Source organism: Chaetodon trifascialis, chromosome 4, assembly GCF_039877785.1.
Source record: "Chaetodon trifascialis isolate fChaTrf1 chromosome 4, fChaTrf1.hap1, whole genome shotgun sequence".
In the NCBI taxonomy this organism is placed as follows: domain Eukaryota; kingdom Metazoa; phylum Chordata; class Actinopteri; order Chaetodontiformes; family Chaetodontidae; genus Chaetodon; species Chaetodon trifascialis.
In genome coordinates, this window is record NC_092059.1 from 9,699,587 (window position 1) to 9,722,499 (window position 22,913).

Sequence of the window (22,913 nt, forward strand, 5' to 3'; positions counted from 1 at the left end):
TTTACATTATTTGGACAGTTTTGCATAAATAAATCACCATTGTGCTCTTCTCTGTTACAAAGTAATAGAAAAAAAGCAGTCCCAGTTCTTTTACATTTGCTATTCTAAACTCTCATAAGTAAGTCTTTAAATAATCATTTGATGCTCAGGAAGTGATGTGTTTACATTTCCAACAGCTACTATAACAGCAAGATAGTCAGGAACAACAGAACTGGGTAATTAACATAAGCAACAATAACCACATGATGCTATCTGAACAGAAAAAGAACAGAGCTCAGCATACAGAAACCTAGACATAATCGCCAGCAAATCCAGGGGGAAGGGCCTCATAGTACTAAAAGACACTGTTTGCACATTGACCTCTGGAAGGACAGTGAAAAACAAAACAAAACACCACAGCAGTGATTGATTAAAATAAGCATATCATCTATCTTTAAGTCAACCTCTTTTAGAACATTCGTTAATATAACAAAAATGTGCATACTCAACAAACCACCTTAAAGCCACTAGTAGCCACAACTCTATCCTGACAATCACTATCATAACAAGATTTTGCCCACAAATCTGCACACTGCCAGGATTAATCACAGACAATCACAAGTTATACAAGGAGTGCTCAGCCAAACCGCATCCTATAATTTGACTCAAAAGCCACGTAATTGTAAAGCGAAACAGTGCACTAAGCATCAGTCAGGGCCATGGACTGACTGACAAGAAGTGATGCACTTGGCTGGCAGACGTGACAGGGATGTCTGGCTTACTGACAGACACCTTTATAGGACTGGTGAACAGCATTTCTCCAGAGTCAGGTCAACAGTGCTGAGACCTCGGCATGGAATCAGGAGGTGCTTCAAAGCCAGACAAGAGGCTGCTCTGTTTTGAGAGGTGGCAGTAAATACAGGCAGAGTAATGAACCACTCCAGAGGACTGACGAGCACCCGACGCACCACACCCTCAGAGAAAGTGTTAAAAGGTAAGACTGGTGCACTTCTCAGAATCAAGTTATTTCCTCCAACTAAACAGAACTAGTGTTAAAGTACTTAAAAACATTTTAAATCAGTGTTTATTTGAAAGGTCTTAAGATATGTAACTTTGGGTGCCTGTGTTATTGTCCGTGTGCGTACTTGTGTGTGTGTTCACTGATGAGAATAACCATTGTATATAAATCTGCTGTTAAAAATAAACACAGCGATTTAATGCAGAAGCTGCGTTCTCCCCTTTCTGAACAACAAGCCTCAGTATGTCCATGTGCCCGCTCAAGACATATCAAAACACAGCAGACGTCCCTCTGAAACTGTAGTGAAACCAGATCCATTTGTCAAACATCAGCATTGCCCTCTATTTGTCAAAATTACTATAATAGCACAATAAATCTGCACTGTTGAGGACGGCCGGGTTAGGAAAACAACTTCAGTCAAACAGAGGTCATTTGTAATAGGGGCTTTATTCTGATATTGAACTGTATTCTATATGACATAGCAACAAAATAGGCTCATGACAGCACAAATTTACTTTTCTTATTTTTACATTTCTTTAAAAAATGCAGATGACAAAGAAATACCCCTGTCAGAGCCAAAATTGACAAGAAATACTAGAGTTAAGTTTCCTCTTATATGCATATTTTTGCACAAAATTGCATTTTGGTTTATGATTATTTTTATTATTTGCAAGAATTGGATATTTTTATGTTGGGATATCATCTACATATTCCAGAAATTGAGTGTTAAGACTTAATTAGTTTGGTGTAGCCTTCACATGTCCTGTTGGTTAGATAACTCGTGTTTCTAGAAGAGCAGAAAGTGATGAAGTAGTTAAGTAGGTGACCAGCTAAGAACGGAATAAAAAACAGGTTTACTGTAGTATAACACAATTTCAAATGTATTAAATCAGAACAAAGAAAAATGAACAAGTCATATATTACCAAAAAACCAAAACCACAAACCAAAAAAACACATAGGGATTTAAATTTTTAGCAAAATAAAAATGCTAGCATGGCAACATGCTCACAATGCAACGCTAATATGTCGATGTTTACGTGCAATGTTTACCATGTTCACCATCTTAGTTTGGCCTGTTAGCATGCTAACATTTGCTAATCAGCACTACATTACTGGTGAGGCCCAGGGAAATGTCATAAACGTAATTTTCAGACAAACTGAAATTCTGATCTGAAAAATTAAGCAATCACCAAAGTTATTACAATTCACCTTGAGTGGTTTCATGAACATCTATACCAAATTTCATGGCAATCCATCCAACAGCTATCAAGAAATTTCACTGAAAACTACATGAATATCACCGCCAAAGGGATTAGGGTACATGGTCTGGGAACCATGAATGTTTGTACTAAATATGCTGTCTTACTGAAGCTCCTCTTAATAAGTTAGCCTATCTCATCCTTGAGTGTTTGGCCTGTTCATTTTGGTCCAAGAGGCTGTCGCTACAAAGCTCAGAGTACTCCTTCAGTCCTCCTCAGCCAGCACCCAATATTTACAAGCAATCCCAAATCTGTGAGAGAATTCGATTGAACACAGATGGCAGGAAATTCCTCGGAAATGACAGTGGCCAAGCTCAACCACAGAACATGAGAGTATCTCCATGTAGTAGATGCATCGAGGCCCATCTGACAGATATTCTCTCTTCTTCTCGCCCAGCAACGCCTCCTGCCATCGATTACAGTTTGACAAGAAGAGATTTATATGACTTCTGTAAAACAAGTGATCAATTTGCAGCAATTACTGTATATTTTTAATGGTTTAGAGGCAGCAGTGGGGGAGAAATAAATGAATAGTTAGGAAAACGTCTGGAGGAAAATTCCCTTGATGGTCGGTGGTCCAACTGAGAGGTTGAATTTAAGTTGGTAATTAGATCACATTTGAATGGAGCAACATTTGAAAATGATTATTTTGTTACCTACACACAGTGCACATAACCTTCTGTTATTCTCAGAGGGGATGCTAGCTGTTTAAAACAAGGACCAAACCAGATGTTTTGTGAACCAAAAGTGGAATCCAATTTCACTTCCTACTTCTTTGTTACTTTTTGTTGTTTTAGCGCAGGAAGAATAATGGAATGTTACTTTGTGAAAAGGATATGTTCAAAGCATGCATAGTAATTGCTTTGGCTTTTGAAGTTTCCGGTAAAAGTTGAGGCCAGTGCTTGTCCACGCTGTCCACAATGAATATTAGCTACTCAGGATGATTAGGGGTTAACTCACCCCCAAAATGGAGCTCTTTGAGGAAAATCCCACAATTTGCTTTGATAACAGAGGCACAGAGGGGAAGCTTTTATTTTGATTTGATTATTGATGTTGTTTCATGTCACCGGTTTCTAAACCCATACATTTCAGCACACAAGGTAAGCTGATCTATTCAAACATAAGGGACTAAAACCTTCTGCATATTCTCAAAACAAATGTTTTCTTACACACAGGACACATGACACAGGAGAAAGTACACTATAGCAATGACCAACTATGTGAGAGAATACTATGGTACAATCATTATCTGATGATGCACTACAGGTTAGTCATGAAGTGACTCCACATGTTGACAGTGTGCTTCAAATAAGTTAGAATTAAGATTATGTTCTTAAATGTTAAATTCATGTGTGCGCACTTTTGACAGTTAGCAAAATGTTTCTGTATGTATTCTGTAACTTACTCAAACCAACAGTGAAGAACTGTGCAAAAGGTTGGCTACTGCACAGCAGTCAACATCTGCCACCAAAGGACATTAATTTGGCTGAAAAATGACCATAACTCCAGTTGGAAAGGGCCCTCCTCCTTGACTCAGAGGGCACCACAGTATTGGGGTTTTCATAGATATATTGAATAAATAAGAGGGGGCCCCACTGAGTAAACCTGTGTTGAGTTTCAAACCACACATACCTAAGGAAGTCAGCAATACCATTCTTTTATTGTGTGGGGAGTCCTCATTCACCAAAGGCTTTGGCACGGAGGACCCCCCCCCCCCCCCCCAACCACACACACACACATACTCACAAACACAGATCACACATAGAGAAAGGAACATGCACTCTAGGTAACTTGAGATGGACAGTCCACCAGACAATATATATCATTCCACATCAAACAGAGCTCCATAAAGCTGATGTGACGAGGGACTACAGTTCAGTCATACAGTTCATAGTTCACTGTTTGAGCAGCGATGGCATGACTCCTGCGCCCCTGCAGTTATAGGGACGAAGGCACAGTGGGGCCTGTAAAAGCCCAAAATGGAACCAAATGACACCTATGGAAACACATTCAATCTTGTGCAGTGGGAGGTCAATACACAGCTATTTACACAGACAGCAGCGCTGTGTGCTGGAACGGACAGGGCCACCATCAAAGAGCTTTATGAGCAAATATATTCTCACCGCGTAAGCATTTTAGATGTCCAGGCATTAAAGCACTCCTGTGTTTTCCCTTCTCTTGTTTAACGGCTGTAATAAGATTCCTTTTATTATGATTTCGGCTCTTGCAGCGTCCCTTCAATACTTGAGTCAGCCATTGGATACGGCCAAAGTGAGACAGGAGTTTTGCCTCAGTAGTGAAACAATTTCAGAGCCGGAACCTGTTGCTCTATTTGACTGTGGGTCAGGCTCAGCAACGTCAGTTAACATCACAAAAACTGAGAACAGTACATAAAGAGGGATTAGTATGATTGTAGTATCATGTATAGTATGATCTATATTTTGCTTTGTACATACTAATTTAGTTCTCAAAATATGTTTTGTATATGACATGTACTTGTATGGCATATATATATATATATATATATATATATGCTTTGTATGTATATACAAAACATGTGGTACATTATACAAAACTAGGCAGGCTACATGAAGTCCTTATTAAAGTGACCACAATAATGCAGGAAAAAACACAAACATACATTCAATTCTGGATAGGGACCATATTTGCATGCCATTCTTCCACTCTCTCCTCATCTGCTGTCATCTCTTTGCTATCCACCACTGAATAAAGTCAAAAATAAAGAAACAGAAAATACTAAGCAAACAAGAATGGCTCTTAGTTGATTACCCAGAAAGTGTGATAAACCAAAAGGAAAAAATGAAGGTTGTAAGTTGATAGATTTTTGGATGGGTCTGTGGTGAGAAGGAGCCTAATCAGACGATAACGAGCACAAATAAAGAAATCATTCTTCATCATCATCTTGGCCTCTGCCATGTGTGTTGTTTGGCTGCTCTTGGCCCGAGAGTGTAAGGGCTGAATAAAGAGGGAACCTCGAAGGGCTCTGGCCTGTACCATGTGTCAGGCCTTTCACATAACCTGGCATTCATTGTGAAGCTCTTTTACGAACCATAAAAAATATTCATTTCGCCCCTGACCTGTTTTCCAATATAGTCTCCAAACCCATAAAAGGGTTTGCTTTTCATTTATTTTTATTTGAAGAACTTTGAAATGCAAATGTTTGTTTCCTTGCACGTAAAAATTGAGAGAAGCCATCTTAAAAGAGAAATTTGATGTGAAATATGAATTCTGGCCATTTTACATCATCCCTAACATAAACATGCGGGTTCTCAGTGCAAGTCTTTTTGTGCTGTTAAATGAGTGTACTTTGGCAGGCTGCAATGTACATATACTGATGCTTTGCCTCTCTCGCTGGACTCCTTCATGGCTCAGAGCTCTTGAGGCTTGTAGAAGACTGGCATCTTTACAGTGGCCTAGATTGGCCATATTTTCGTGTCAAATGACAGGCCTGGCCCTGTAAAAGCGGGCGCTGTGGTAAACTGTGCATTTACATTTACAGCTAAAGCTATCAAGGACATGGCTAACAAGTCCTGGTGAATTGCTGTTTTAGGGGCTAAATATTTCTTTAACTGCAGCCTTTTCTACCCATAAAATGAAAGTATATCCTTGCTAAGCTTCATTTTCTGAAATTCATTCTATTCAGTTTCTAGTTACTGTTGAACTTCCATTTTTTTCCACATGGAATGAAAATCAGCATTCTTCAGGACAATGATAACAGTGTTATTGCAAAAGCTGTTGAAGATTTCTTTTTCCAGTGTATAAAATCATTGCCAAAAATCTATAAATAATATTAAAAACATACTGGCAAGATACTCTGGACGTCAGTACTACACTGCCTTTTGTGTCCAATCAGATATGAGCACCAAGACAATCACAGCACCACAGATGCATAAAAATGACTCAAAAATAAACTTGAATTATTCATCACTAACAGTAACTACCGAAACCATACATACTTTTGTTGAATTTCACAATACTTTCTGCATCAATGTCATTTTAAATACTTCAGACATACTTTGAGCACTCAACATGTCAATACAGGCATGTTGAGGGTTCAACATTTTGGCAGAGATGTACCAAGTGTTCCATGTACAAAGTCCAACTCTGTGCCTGACCTGGCAAGAGGCCTGACTGCATGGTGTTTGTTTGAAGCCCAAAGTGGTCAGACAATGTTGCTAGGCCCACATTAACTGTGTAACAGTGCATGATAACAGGAGAGTCGTGCCCGATGACTATTGGCAGTACTGTTGTGATCAGGTGGAATGGGAAATGTGCTTAACAGTAAAACCAAAGAGCTTTCTTGGAAAAATGGGAAGTGAGAGGGGTTGGAGTTGATTAAGAACAAGACGCCAATGAAAAATTTGAAACTCGACAAGAAGGCAGGCTTTCATCACTTCTACCAGTGTCATCTGTTAAAAGGTATTTGTTTTCCTTTTACCGATCAAGTTAGCTGGCGGGAGACGCCGTGATGACGCAACTTTGTTAAACCATCATCTTAATCTCAAAATCATTCATTTCAAACCACACAGTCGAAATCTTGGCTGTTTGGTTTACAGCTGTCAGTGTGAACTGGTACTTGCTGATTTTGGTGATTTATTTTCACAGTAAATGTAAATCAAGACGATGGCTGCTGCTGTGTTTCTCTGAACTTGTGGCTGGTTTTCTTTCGGTCTAGCAATATCCTGAGGAATCCTGCCGAGAACTAAAAATCTCTGTTCTGATAGACTGAAGAAGAGTCTGACCAACTCTCTACAGCAAATCTGTGGACTTTGCTAATATCTTGTAGAGGTTTCTGACTAATTTCTGATTAACTTTGGGCCTAGTATGCCTTGATGGCCAAATCACGCCACTCAAAGCTTTGACATACACCTCTGAGGAATATGTCACTATGGCTCAAGTGCGCGAATTGCTGGACCAGCAATAAAGACTTAAACAGAACTTTGCTTGAACAACAGGAAAAATGCTTCAAAACTTGTGCACAGACCATAATTGACTGATCTAACAGGAAGATGATGATGATGATCTGTCAAAGCAAGTCTATGATCTCAAGCTGAATCTAGAGATGACTCAAAAGGAATTTGACGATTTTCAAATGTCATGTAAAACTTGGTCCAAGAACTGTAGTGAAACCAGGACAGATTTGAACATAATTTGCAAAAGTTTCATCTCAATCTCAGACAAAACAGACAACCTGAAGGGCCAGTCAAGATATTAAATAGTCTGGGAAAGAATAGGTGTCTGAATCTGAAGAAAGTGAGGAAACTGTTCAGCAAAGTTCAGGAAACATTATAATATCATCATTTGAAAAGAGAGCTGGATTAGGCTCCAAGCCATTGTGGTTAGCTTTCTGCAGTTGAAGGACAATCCTGCTGTTTTGGATAAAGCTACAAATTTGAGGGGTTCAGACATCTTTATCTATGAGTACTTCCCTGAAGCTGCCTGGCAAATAAGGAAAAGACTATTCCCAGCGATGAAGGCAGCTAGAAAAAGCGATACTGCATATCTGAGATACGACAAACTTACTGTCTATCCACCTACCCAAAGCCCACCACAACAAAAGAAGGCCAAAACACAGAGTTTTGCCTTTAGTCTCCACCAATAGACATTCATGCAATACTTGCATGAACGTCTAGTAGCTGGGAAGGACTCAGGTGAATCTGCAAGGCTCATGTGTTAGTCTTAGTCTGTATAGTGTTTAAGATAAAATCAAAATACAATGTAGCTTTCTTCTTATTTTGGTGTGAGCAATTTGAGTGGGGCAGGGTGAAATCAGAGTTAAGCGTGGAGCGACATTGAGCGGGTGGCATGGAGCCGCTTTGAGCGGGAGAGTGGAGGGAACAAACCGCTCCACTCCGCTCACATTCTCTGGACAGATTTTAAGCCTTTTGATGCATCTACAATTGCTGACAATTTTGATGTTGACCCAGACCTAATTTTTTTTTTTAATCATTCAATGCATCTAACGTCTGTAGTTTTTAATGACTTATTTGTTTCTGTGCCTACAAATATATTCTCTACTTTTACCAGCCACTATGACAGATGCATTCATTATTCATCTTCACTCAAACATGATCTTTATTTTACGGCTTTTACAGAAACATGGCTTACAAAGGACTTTAAAGAAATCATTAAATGACCTAAATACAGTTTGGTTGGCTACATATGAAAGGGTGGATCTGGAGGTGGAGAATCTCTGTTGATTCATAGTAACTATGTCTCTGAAGTCAGATAAGGAGGTGAGGCGGAATCTGTTTTTTTTTTAGATCTCTCTGATATTGTTGCTCTCATGACCTTATTATCAAAGATTGTAATGTTTGTCCAGTTCTCTTGAACGCAGACGATAAACTGTTAGATTTAAACAGATTTCAATATAAAGCTCTAAAAAATAAATCAGATACCCTTACTGGAGAGTTTTGTAATATTCTTTTTTTTCCAGTTAGCTTTTCCACTTACTCATAAATCTGCAAGAGTTTAAAAAAATTGAGCAATTTTGATTGATAACATAATAAGTGTTTCGGCAAAAGAATGGAATCTGTGGTCTCGTGTATCTACACTTGTCAGATCATTTTCCCACATTCCAGTGTTCTTTAATCAAGGTTAAAGAGTTAAAAATACCAAGAAAATAATGCACAAAAGAATTACGAGCAGGTCAAATATTTCTAAATGTAAAGTATTTCATGAAATGATCTATGAGCAAAATAATACTGATTTTGCATATCAAAATTTCATGAAAGTTATTAGCTTTAGTTTCAATGAATGTTTTCCAATTGGCAGACATACAGTCGACTTCATTAAGCCTTGGTTTGCAGTTGATTTACTGAAGCTGTTCAGGAAAAAGAATAAACTGTACAGAAAATATGTCTCAAATCCTACTCCTCTTACCCACTGTGTTTATAAATCTTGTTGAAATAAATATGTTAATTCCATTAGATCTGGAAAAAAGAAATATTTCAGTGAAAATTTAAGAGGTGTTCAAAAGATATTAAAGCCACGTGGAAAGTAATAAATCACTTGCTGCAATGAGAAAAGACTACTTCAGAGCAACCTTCAGTCTTTTTGGATGGAGAAAAGTATTATTAACTATCTGTCTGATATAGCTCAAATGTTTAATACATTTTTTGTTGATACTGATAATTAGCTAACAGAAGAGCTCTTTGTAGCGGTAATCCACCAGACATAGCTGACAGACCAAAAACATGGGTCATAACAATATTTCTGTATTTCCTTGTCAAACTGATGAAACAGTCAATATGACAGCCAGAAGATTTAAAAGTTGCCAAAGTTATTCCTCTGTTTGAAGCAGATGATCCATGTTGTTTTAACTATAAATCTATTTTGTTTCCTCAAAAACATTAGAAAAGTAAATATTAAAAGGATTATTTCGTCTGGATTCTAATCTATATTCTAATACAACTCTTTACCAAACTCATGACCCATCAGATGATTTCACCTCTGGGGGCAATTGCAAATTGACTTTCAAACTCAACGACAACCTAGCATTTCGGCTAACCTCTATAAACAGACACTTGAATATAAATGCAGATAAATTAAAAAAGCTAATAAAAGCTAAATGGTCATCAGATGATACCCAATAGGTTCCGAGATTGCATTTTGACCAACTACATATGGAAACCAGAATGCTCATGAAACTAAAATCTTGTGCCTACAGATTCTGCATTCATATGCACATATGTGTTTATAGGGATTCATTCTTTAGAAACACCAGTATGGTTTTTGCGCAAAAAAAAAAAAAAAAAATCACTTCACCTGACTAACAAAACTAACTTTGCACTTAATAATGAATGTACTCTTTATTTTCATTGACTTTTCAAAAGCTTCTGATACAGTTAATCATATTTTACTGCTAAAGCTGTATGAATATGGTCTCCATGATCCTATGTAAAAATTATGTCTCCAACAGAAGACAGTTTGTGTTGAGGGTTGCTATTCCAACAAAGCTAGACTACTCCATGGTGGCTCCACAGGGGTCCATTCTTGGACCATTTTTATTCCTTATCTATCTTAAGGATTTGTCTTATGCCTTAAATATCCCTTCTCCAGTAATGTTTGCAGTTAAGGATGCTAATGTTGGTATGGATAACTTTGTTTCTGCACTGTATATTATTTGTCAACTTGGGCATTTTGTGTATTTTTTTTTAATTGTGCAAAAATAAAACTAATTATATTCATAGTTAGTGTATAAAAAATGCTTACAGGGAGAAAAATGTTTTTTGCTTTGTTTGTACACCATTATGTAAAATACCACAGGTTTTCACAATGCAGCCCAGTAACAATGCTAAACCTTTATTCATATAGTTCTTTTCCAACTCTGACAATAAACTGCTATCCCTGAAAGATATAATGACAGATTAAACAATAAAACCCTCTTCATTCAGTGCAGTATTTCTAGGCTTTTGCTCACTTAACATGTCTTGCATCATTACACCAACAAATCCTGAAAAGCCTGCAACACAGTAGGCCTGTGTGTTCCTCTGCAGGACAGCAAACACACTGTCAAACTCCATGGAGCGCTGCAGAATGCACCGGGCTGTGTAATACTGTGGAACAAGCAGCAGGTATTTGTTAGTTAATCAGCGTTTGAATTAAGCGAGAGGCCAAGGTTGCGTTCAGGAGCAGCAGGCCTGTTTTGACTAAGCCATCTCAGCGAGGGCCCGGTCATGGAGACTCCCAGCATTTGTTAAAGATTAGCGGCCTAGTCCTGCTGTACGGATCTCAGGTCAGGCAGAGTGCAGGGCTCGGACATAAGGCAAGTTTCACCCTATCTCTCCCATCTGCAGCTCTCACACGGCATATCTACTAGTCCAGGTACATGAGACACACTGAATAATGTGATTAAAGGTTTTGGAGCGGGGGGTTTGGAGTTCGCTGAGGGGACATTGTACGTCTCCCCAGGAAGCAGCGTTACCCAGTTTGACAGACAGTCACTGAGGTCATGCCACAGAGGCACTTCCAGCATTTACTGAATAATAAGCATATCAAGATTGCTCTCCTTGTACTTAAGTTTCCTTCTCTGCGTACCATCTGTAACATTTGCATATCTTCTGTTTGTGATGTTTTGGTTGGTTTCTTCTGCATGGCAGTGTACTATCAGATGTGAACACTTCCAGTCAGAGCATCTATGCTGAATAAACGAATAACAATAGGCCACATGCTCTCAGCCTATCATTAGCCAAAAGACTAAATGAAAACCAACTGTGTGGGAACAATAAAATAATTTGTCAAGGGAGAAGGGTGCAGATAAATTCTGCAAAGCATTTTCCAATTGGCTGAGGCTCCAATACGCCGGGCCAAGTGCTCAGCACCTGGCTGTCACGGCCCTGATGCTGCCTAATTCATTTCAACTTTCAAACACATGCCTATTAGATCACTGCTGATATGAGCTGAAAGTGCCTGATTAGGCTTTTTATCGGTATTAGTCAACATGTGCTGTGAGCTGACTTTTTAAGGGCAAAACTTCGACAATCAGAAAGAAGAGAAGACCGAAATCTTACTCTCGTCTCCTTTCTTCACTCTCTCTATCCAGTCACTAAATCTGTGACTACGCTTCAGTGAGGACAAACTGGGGTAAAAGCCAGGTACTGATCCAAAATATTCTCGTCAAAAACTTCTGGTGATATATAAGAGACATTTCCTGCTATGGGAGGGTTTATTGGTTACTGAAACCATGTGAATCCATGTGTCTTGTCTGTGTGGATCCAAGAATCTCAGCATATCAGTTTTAAGGTGAGTGAAGTTCCTCTTGATGGGTTTTGGCTTCATTGTAAAAGGTTGAACACTGAGCAGCGGGAAACGGCTGTAAATGTCAAGCCAGCAAGGACAGCTGCATGCTGGTCACCATTAGGCTCAAATCTTTTAACTTCTATTTTTAACACAACATGCCCACCACTACTATATTTATTAAATATGAAAGAAATCAAGGTTTTAAAAGGTCCAACAGTTGATGATCCAAAGCAAACATTTCATATATTGATCAAAACCGACATCTACACATATACACCTGCAAACACACACAAAGCTAATAACATACAATGTGTGCAAATGCATTTATACAGAAACATACATGGATAACAGGCATGTCTTCAACTGCCACAAAGCATTAAATGACCATCATATTTCTTTGGTGATCGATTCAGTCGTTGAAAAATATCAGTGGCTCAGCATTTACTTTTCCAAGTATTGAGATTCCTTACTTTCAAAAATAAAGTTGCGTGTCCCGTTTTGGAAACATGCAACAAGTGGCTGACCAGTGTTGCAACAGATTTCATTCTCAGGCCAAAAAAGCTAAAAACAATAACATTTTATTAACCTCTTCACTAGACTTCTCTGTTGGATCTTTGCTCTAATTAGCTGGCAAAAAGTGTGTGTATCTTTTATTGACTTTTCAAGGTTTTCATGTTCAGAGTTCAGCAACGTATCCATCTTGTCCTCCACTTTGACCCAAATATCAGCGCGTGTGCACGCACACTCACTCACACACAGACACACACACAGTGTCCAAATTTGCTCACTGCCAACAATGAGCCCCATAAGAGATCTTAAGTGTCCAACATGATGTTTGTGTTAAGCAGTGTATTATAGAAGCTGACTTCTGGGTCTTGGGGGGAATGTTAAGCATGTTAATGAAGAGTGCATACTGAGGCTATTACTCTGTGTAATATGGATCCATTTAACACACTTATTGCACAGCCCATATGAGTTCAAATGGAGAAAAGGGGTCCTACATTTAATCATGGCAACAGTAAACCAAAGAAGAACAGGCCTGATTGTCTACAACAAGAACTGCTTACATCAGAATTGTTTCCTCATTTGGGATTACAGAAAAAACACTGTCAAATGAAAACTGCACAGCTTTCTTGAAATGCAATTTGATGTAGCTGATGTAAAGCAGTTACTTCAGAAGTCTGAAGATAATAAATGTCTCTACTGTTTCAATTGGATACGTCTGGAGAGAGCAACCAGCTCATCTGAGAGATGTGGTTTTCAGTTCTAGGGGGTGAAATCAAGCCAACATCTCCCGTAGGCAGTGACACCACTTCAGAGCAACTACACGCAGTCTCATCTAAGATTCCTTCAACTCCCTGTTTGTCAATCAGGGTGTCAAGGATGATTAAACAAAGACATTGACACGTGACACATAGTTAATCCTTGAATTAGCTGAGAAAATGGACTGGGAGTATGAATCAACAAAGCTCACTCTCCCCTTTAAAAATGTTGACAAAGCACCCTTTAGGCACTCAACCACCATCTGTCTGTGGTTGTAGTTTGACAACTACCAGGTGTGAGGCTGTGCGAATATGATGAAGTAGAGCATTCTTGGGGGAAAAAAAACTTTTAACAAACCCTGAGTAAAATAATACAAGTCAAAATTAGTATTGTCTTGCTTACTGTTTCAGTACTACATGGGGAGTTTTCATACAGAAGATATTCCCACACAATGAAAAAAAACTCACTCACCAGCATCACATCATGGGAAATTGCTTCTTCTTATCACATACTTTATCTCCTCGCTCTGATATTAGCTAACTGAAAAACAACCTTCCCTTTCAAATATAATTGTGTGTAAAAAGTCTGTAAAAATAACCCTAAGCATTACAGATCACAGTGCTGGCATAGGGCCTCTAAACTTTATTAACATCCAGAGTCAGCCTGGCGAGCCTCCCAGCTCCCTGCAACTTGGACTTACAAGTGTTAACCTGAACAGGGCTCCAGCCTCACTTTCTCAAAATCCTCCACTTCCTCTCATCATGTAGCCCTGTGCTGTCCAGATTTGCTACTAAAAAAGAAACATTTCGACAAAACACCATTCCACCTGTGCTTCACTGCTGTCTGTGTGCTGACATTGGATGAACAGGATGATATCACTCTGTGTACTGATGGAACATTGGAGCTTTTGCCTTCAAGCGATACATAAGCTATAATAAATTTTGACTCAAAGATTTGCTTGCCAGTACTTTAAAATATATCATTCAAAGACTAATTCAATAGATATCGACTCTGAGATGAAACTTGGCTCTCTCTCTAGGACAGTAATGTGCTCAGATCTATATCTGCCAAGGCATAATGCACATATGAATATCTGAGTCCAAAACAGCAGAGTACAGAAGTGAAAGTTGTCACGCTCGGGAGTTTGTGATTGATGTCGACCCACATCAGTCAAAGACAAGCAAGAGTACTTTTCTCTGAGCAACCTTTATTCTGTTGTTCCTTTGTGCACTTATTGGTCCTGGTGAGCAAGTTAATACAGCACAGGGGCTGGATTGCATTGCACATGACTAGAGAATAAGTAATTCTCCCAGAATGCTGGGCTTCTATTAACAAGCACTAATAAAGTATATAAACTGTACTATTAGACTTTATAATGTCTTTCATAGTCCTCTGGGACAGCGCCAGCCAATGGTGCAGTGAGCTAACTGGGCACTGCCCCATGGCAGCTTACTGGCAGAGACGGAGAGAGAACAAGAGAGAGGATAAAACTCAAGCTTTTTGGCTGCTTTCCCTTCTGCTCTAATGAAGGCATTAAAACAGCCTCGGTTCACATCGTGTTTGCCCATTTGTTTTTGACCACTCAGTTGAAGCCAGTGTTTGATTGGCTAGCTGATTAATCTCCAACATGTCCAGCCTTGTAAAAAAGGGCCATTTAAGACACCATTTAAACAAGCTGAGAATGAGCATTTGAAACTGTTGCTGTGGCACTTTTAAATCTGTTTTCAAAGAACTGATGCACACTTAGCAACTACTACGTGTTATGAATGTTACTCACTTCTCGATCGCAGTTAAAATGACATAAACTGCTGATTCAGTAGTGGCATAGTCTCTGGTGGAAAAAATGAAATGGGAGCCACCTCATGATTGACTCAGATGTCCAAAACTGCCCTTTCACCCTCAAACAAACTGTGCTCTTGCAGCTTGTTTAGGGAGGTCAGTGAAGCCCTGATCCTAACGGCCACATCTCTCTGCTGCCATCTCACACTCTGTCTGTCTTTCTCTCTCCAGCTGACAGCTGCGAGGGCCCAGTCAGCTCTTGGCCCCGCTCTGGCAGAGGCAGCACAGCGGCGGACAGCCGTCTTAACTGCCACAGTCAGAGTGGAGCGGATTTTTCTTTGATGAAACACAGCAGCGTCGAGCCAAGAACAGCAAGTGGCACAGCCGAGATGTAAATCAAAAACCCACCCGTGTGCTAAGTCATACACAGAGGTCTGCAAGAGGAGCTGCTGCTGTCTGAAAATGCATGAGTAATGCAGACTCTATAGACATGTGGTCAGCTGTGGCATGTCTGTCCAGGCGAAAAGAATGAGAGAGAAGCAGAGACATATCTTTAGCTTTGCTACAAATAGTGAAAAGATAAAACAATTCTGGTCTAATTCACGAGACCTGGCAGCTTATTCCCCTCATCAGCGAGGGTGTAGCACGTGAAACTTTGTGAGTACTTCTCAAGGCAAGGTTTAGGCTAAAAATACATTTTTATGATGACATATCTGAGCCAACTCTGCAGCTTATTCTTGATTAAACTGAGGCCCAGAGCACATTTCTTCTGGTATTTCAGTGATATTTCGACACTTACTCAAACCAGATCATATTTTTGCTGTGTGACTCGACTTGCATTCATTGGCAGAAAGAAAGTCAGAATGCCTTTGGTTACAGTGAGATGCCATAAGCATACCACACTGGTCACATAAGAATGAGAGCATTTGACCTGACTGACACTAAATACAAAGAAGCAAGAGGACAGTTCAGAGCAGGCAGCAACAAAGTTTTGTGTCTGTTTGTGGGTTCATACATGCACATTTTAATTTTGCAACTTCAGAGGACTAATCAGATGACACTCAAGCAGAAACAGTCACAACCACCCATAAATCTCTTTTACTCTCTTTGAATCCATCCTCTGAGAAGTTGATGCAACACTCATCTCTTCCTCTGCCACTTATCTCCTGTTTCCACACACGTCATGTGTATCCTGGCCAAGTTTGACTGAGGTGATTCAGCCAAGCAGATGCCAGACCAGGGGTGTTCTCTCACTCTCCCTCTCTAGTGGCTGTGACTCAGGAAGCGCTCTCATTCCATTACCCAGCATTCTCTCGTCAGCTTCTTAGCCAGACAGAGGTTTACGGGAATACCGCTGCAGAATCATCACCGGGCCTCAGCTTTATGAATCAATGGAACATGCTGCAAACATTACACCCTGCAACACCCTTCCCAGGCAGCACCCTCACATTTGCCCATAACTCACTGCTGAGCTCATACAAGACCTGAGGACGTGGGCTGAAGCACTCTCTTTGGCTCATGGGAATGTATTGACTTCTGAGAAAACTTGTGAAAAGAATGTTACTATCATTTAGTGGGTCCCTATTGACAAATTCTAGGTAAAACATCACTCGGTGCAAACTGACAAGCAGCGCCAAAAACTGTACTGTACAACCTTTTCGCAATCTGGTACAAAAAGGTTCTTATTTAACCTTGGCTGTGAAAGTGAACCACAAGTTCAATGAAAGGTCAAATCTCTTAGCAGCAGTGACAGCAAAATGTTTCCTCTGGGGGTTGATCGGTCTTTCACAACATCTGGGAGGAATAGCACTCTAACCTTGCCTCGCTGCTACAACCTCTTTTGGCATATTCACCAACGGTGATGTTGAGATCCTCAGTGGCTCCTCGACTGTACTTAATAAATAGACATTTTGGTGCTTTAGTTGACTTATTCTCTTTTCCGCAGAGAAGAGTTATGCCGAGGTGGCAGGGATTCAGCATACTGGTTAAGATTCAGGAAGAGAAAAAAAAACATTTGCCTCAGGGTAAGAAAGGAATGACTATATTTCTAAAGTCCAAATGTTTAGGAATAAATGTAAATGTTAAAGTGGCACAAAACCAACATTTCTAGATGCTTGTGTATCTGAGGTTTTGGATATCAACCATAATTGATTGTCAGCTTTACTTGAGGATAATAAAATAAATCAAGATTCATGGCTGCTGTTCCATTCACACACACACACACATACACACACACAGTTGTGTTTCCATCACTATTGGGGACATTACATAGACTTACATTCATTTCCTGGAGACTCACCCTAACCATAACCACCACTTGCTGAAACCCTAAACCCTTACCATAATCTTAACCCAAGTCTTAACCCTAAAATGTAATGATTAACGTTATGGGGATTTGCGTTTTGTCCCCATAAGAAAGGAGAGTTCCCACAATATGACTGCTTAAACAGATTTATACCCCCCCCCCCAACATGAGTAATATACATCCACAGACACAAACACAGCCTAGTGCATGTTAAATTTATAATTCCATTATATAGAAAAAGACACAATACACCACCATACAGCATGCAGTATATACACATGGAAATATGATACCACACAAAAAGTATTTTAAGTATAAAAGTATTTTTAAAAATGCAATGTGCAACATTGCATTGGATAAAATAACTTTAAGCCAATTTAATATCTCAAATGGATTCAGTCTAAAAAATTATTAACGCCATTTCTACTGTTGCACTAAAGAAAGGGTATGTTTAATATAATCTTCTGCCGAATGGCAAAGGCTGATTTTGGTCAGCCAAATTGGCTTGCTTAACAGTTTCTTCTTCAAATATCTCCTGTAAAGATGTTGGAAGCAAAAGTAATTGGAGTTCCCAGTCATCTTATCCAAAATTTTCACACTTAGATTGCCAAACCAGGCACTGAAACCATAGTGAATTACTAATTAAATAGTCAGCACGTGGAAGAACATCATTATAAAGCTTGTATTCACTCCACAGAGCCATCATCTACATAGGAATGATCAAACACAATTTAAACTGTGGTCAAAATTCACACCTCCTGTGCTACCTGCTTAATCACCTATTGCTGGTGATCAATCCATTCATAATGGATACAATTTCACAAAATTTACAATCTAATACCATCTCTTTGGTCTCTCCAACATTAAGCAACAAGATAAGAAATCACTCTGACTCTTTAAGCACCACTTAAATTCTTGAATCATTGACATAGACTTCTGTCACACCCCTGACTCAGCAAAATAGTGTCACAAAAGACAAATGGCTCACAAATTACAAAAAAGAAAAAAAAAAAAAATCACTGATATCCAGGATGAATAAAGATGATCTGTGCAGAAATCAAAGTCAATCTTAAAGCAATTACAAGCTGATCCAAGGTAATTTAAGAAATTGAAAACCCCTTGAAACAGCTGAAGCTAACATTTTTCCAGAATTATAGCTGTATGAACATTTTATGTGACATAAATCTGAAGATTTACTCAGATCAAAGTCTCGAGCTAACTACCCAAAGAAGGCACAGGAATACACAGATATTTTAAATGAGAACACCAGTTTCCTTTTAGGATAGGCTGAGTGCCACATTTTGGGCTGCTTTGATGATGAATAATATGTATATTTTTGGAACATCAATTGCTCTTCTAAATCAGAATTTTTATAAAGAGAACATATGACTGGGCTTCACATTAACAACGAAATCCATCCCATGCAGCACTTATACCGTCTTACTGGGAAAATGAATGCCAACTGCCCTCTACTCTTTCTCTAAATAATAATAATAAATAAACCGCAGTTTGATTAGAATAAGTGACCTTACCAAAAGCACTTTGTTTCTCTGTGCACACACAACCAAAACTATTCACAAGCTACTGGGAAAGTGTCATTAAGCGTTTGACACAGCAGAGGCTCAAAGAGGGGCTGTAATGGTCGGTTGTTTCTCATAACAGTCAGATTATCACCCTGCAGTCTGACATCTACAAATGCTGCTGGGGAAAACACAGGAAACTAAGTCACTTTGAGGAAATTCAACATTGGTGCCAATGCTACCTCACCACAAAAAAGTGTGTGTGTGCAGTATACAAATCTATACATTATGTGTGTGAGTGTGTCAATGTGTGGCATGTGTATGTTCAGCATATGCTGGCACAGTGTCAGTATGTATTAGCAATGGATCCTCGGGGGTTTGTGTGCTTGCACACAGGTGTGCATACTACATGTATACATATGTTGGTGCAGGTTTATAGAAAACAATGATGTGTGTTGACAAAAGATAACAAGAAAAAGCTATAGAAATGCAAAATGTTCTGACACTGATTAAATCCAAAAGTCTCATCTCTTTACAGGCTGAATCAACAGACAGACCTCTGCATTTATCCGAGCGGGAGAGTGGGACTCCAGCACACTACTTTAACTCAAACACATTCCTCAAATAAGCTCACAGACTCCACAGCTTCATCCTGGCCAGAAGAAACTTTAGTAAGGTATCAAATGATGCTAGAGTACACACTTCATTCAAACCTAATATTCTTTTTCAAGAGGCGTCAAGTGTTTTTCTTTGCAAGTAAAATATTTTCTTTGCTGTTGGGCACTAATATTTATAGTACAGTGGACTCGCAGTGTAAGGATGATCAGCCGCTGTTCTACTCATGAAGAGTGATACACATGGTTTCCAAACACCAGGTGTGACATAAGCAACTGTGATGCTTCTTTCAACTTAATGCAAAGAAAAATACAGAATAATTTTCCTTGGATTTATGCTGGGAACATTTCTTATAAAGAAATGGCACAACGATGAGGTTGCACTGAAAAAGCTAGGGGTTTTTATTATGTGTTAAGTTATTTTTTTCAAATCCAAATCTGTATCGAGAATCTACTGACACAGTGACACCTCAGCTTCATAACTCAGTACTTTCATTAGCACACAAGCTCTCTCACTCACTGTCTCACACATATGGACGCAAACACCCTGACGTAATAAAAAGATTTGCACTTTTGGGAGTAATTAGGAAATCGGCAGAGGAGTACTGATGCAAATGTCTTGCAGTACATCCTGGTACACTACAGCTTTCCTCTCAAAAAATAAAAATTCCTACACTGAGGATTTTATGAAACATCAGCAGTACACTGTATTTAATCACATTTATCACTGCGTGATCATTCACATTTTGCAATCACAGGGTATATGTAAAAGGTCAGAAATCTCCAGTCTGAGGTAAGTTCTTCCTCCTCTCACTTCCATCAGGATAAATATTACAGTCTGTGTTTGTTCAGAGATTCCTTTCAGTATAAATCTAAAGTAATGGTTGAGAATGCGCTGAAACTCCAGCTCTGTCCCCAAATGGGAGTATGTAATACGATCAGCCTGAAATGAGGCATGATACAAAAGACTGATGAGTACTGAGATCACTTTCATACTCCATGCTCACCATAAGAGACTATGAACCAACATAAAAATGCCTGAAATAAAGTGCATATTAATACACGACAGAGATAGCAACTTTAGGAGAACAAGTTGAACTGAATAAAACGTTTCATTACTGAAATACTACTGTCAAATATAATGTGGAAATGAATTACTAATCATAAATGCGTAAAATGTTTTAGGGTGTCCATGAATCAGTATGTGTCGATGCTTTTGCGTTCCAAAAAGAGGCTGAAAGCTATTTCGATTTATAACCCCACAAAGTATTGAAATTATTAAAATATCACTCAATTGCCTCGCAGAGCCAGAACCCAACAAACAGATTTGTATGTGTCTGCTTCAGTGTTAATCTGCACAACAAAATCCACAAAGACATAACACATCTTGCATTCCCACAATTTACGGGAAGCAAGTTCAAAAGCGTCGCAAAGACAATGAGACGATTCATTCTGGTTCGGGATGCTGGGGATGGAGGGCTGAGGGCACAACTGTGCTCCAACAGAACTCATAAATGCTGAGACACATTCTGCAGACATATGGTTTGTATTTAGCAAGAAGAAACAATAATCAAATCCGTTGATCCTCTTCTTGCTGCAAGGATGATTGCTAATATAAAAGTCTGTTCCGTCTAATCATAATTTAGTATGGGGCTGTAATTACCTCCGCCCTCTCACAACAACACTCTGTCTAAACAGGATGGAGCAGGCTTCCACTGAGACTCAAAGCCCAGTTTCCACTCTGGATGTTATCTGTATGACAGTGTTCATTTCATCTATGTAATTGTTTTTAGGTTTTTTCACTTTCTCTGTTGAGTCCATGTCAAAGTTTTGGCTTTTTTGTAAGCCACCAAGGGACATTCAAATATGAATTTCATGATTTATTTGGTTCTAAAATTGAGAGGAAAAACTAGAATAAATATTTCTAAATTAATCACTCTTTTAAATATTGTTCTAAACTGTCAAAACTTGAAGTTGACAGTTGTTTCATATTTAACAGAATAAGACAACACAAGTGAACTAAACGCTGTCATGCCTTGTTAACATCCATAAGAAATGTGCACTTGTTGGGCAGTTATACTGTGCATCACTTCACATGGCCCTGTGTGCAACAGAGACTTTGATTCTGGTGTTATTTATGAATTGGCCAATGATCCAAGAGAGCTCTGGGTTTAATTAACAGACCTAATCCACAACTGCAAACAGGGCTCTCAACACAAATACACAGCACAGCTGCATCAAAGGCTGCACTTGAGAAGCCCACATGGAAGCGGCATTGTTTTAGATGACGGCTTTTATCAATCTCAAACAACCTTGAACTGCTAATTGGTCAAAATTGCAAGACTGACACAGCTGCTGTTTGAGTGAATTTGTTATTTGTATCCTCACAGTTTGTTTTAATGAGAGCAATAATCATTATGACATTAAATGTTCCAATGTATCCATAATGCTCACAAATCACTCAATTAGCTAATAAATTCTCTTAATAAACTTTGCAATATCTAATCACATCAACTGTATCACTTAAACACTTAAGTCCTCCTGCTCACGTTTGGATATAAGGCGCTTACCTTGCACGGGTGGGAGAGGGAGGCACGACCGCGGAGCTTTGGCTGACAGATGCGCTCTTTCCTCGGACACGACTTGTCTCTTCGGGCTGCCGCAGCTCATGTGAGTCGGGGTGTCATGGGAGCTCCGGCAAATCTGAGATCCAAACCCGCCGTTCCCGGTTCGCCGCGTACAGATGTCCGCCTTGCTGCCGTACACGGCGAGCGACAAGCCGGTGAAGTCTGTGAAAGTCTGGGTCTGACAGTGGCTGACCATCCCGAACAGCGCTGAGGAGTTCTGCATTGATGACTCGGCTTTCCCATGCAGTGTGCAGCCGCTGCTCACATTACCTGCGCACATGAAGAGAAAAATATCCGAATCACTGCAAACTGCATCAACGCGAAGATAATCTTTCTCAGTGCAACCATTCGTTCATTTGAACAGGAAAATCCAACACATAGAACAAAACGATTCAGCTTAAGGAATTTGGTAACACCTACCTTATCCAATTAGCCAATGAGGAGCAGAAACAGTCTAATTGCGCACAACATGTTGATCAAACTGGAGGGGAGAGCATTTGCAAGCTTGATCGATAGCATCCTCTCACTGAGGATCAGTCATCAGCATCCCATGTGTCTCCCTCCCTCCCTCCCTCTCTGATTGACACCCTATCGCTCCACTGCTCATGCAGGAGCACCAATGAAGACTGTGTCCGTGTTTCTGTGGGAGGATGAAATCTGGATCAAGACTGCGTTTGTAGTTCTGAGCCTGGATGAGAAGTTTGCGAGCTCCTGCGTGTGCGCATGCTATGATACTTGGCGTGTACCCAGTCTTCAAATCTCGATATATGTACAATAGGGTACTCA

At 39.5% G+C, this 22,913-nt stretch overlaps 1 protein-coding gene across 1 annotated transcript in view; it reads right to left on the reverse strand.

Moving 5' to 3' along the window:
* Positions 1-22,240, reverse strand: part of LOC139329764 (zinc finger protein GLIS1) — a 71,844-nt gene extending 49,604 nt beyond the window's left edge. The window contains exon 1 of the mRNA XM_070960201.1: positions 22,078-22,240. Within this exon, the coding sequence (XP_070816302.1) occupies positions 22,078-22,170 (93 nt within the window). The 5' untranslated portion in view covers positions 22,171-22,240. The remainder of the gene's footprint in view (positions 1-22,077) is intronic.
* Positions 22,241-22,913: the final 673 nt, after the last annotated feature.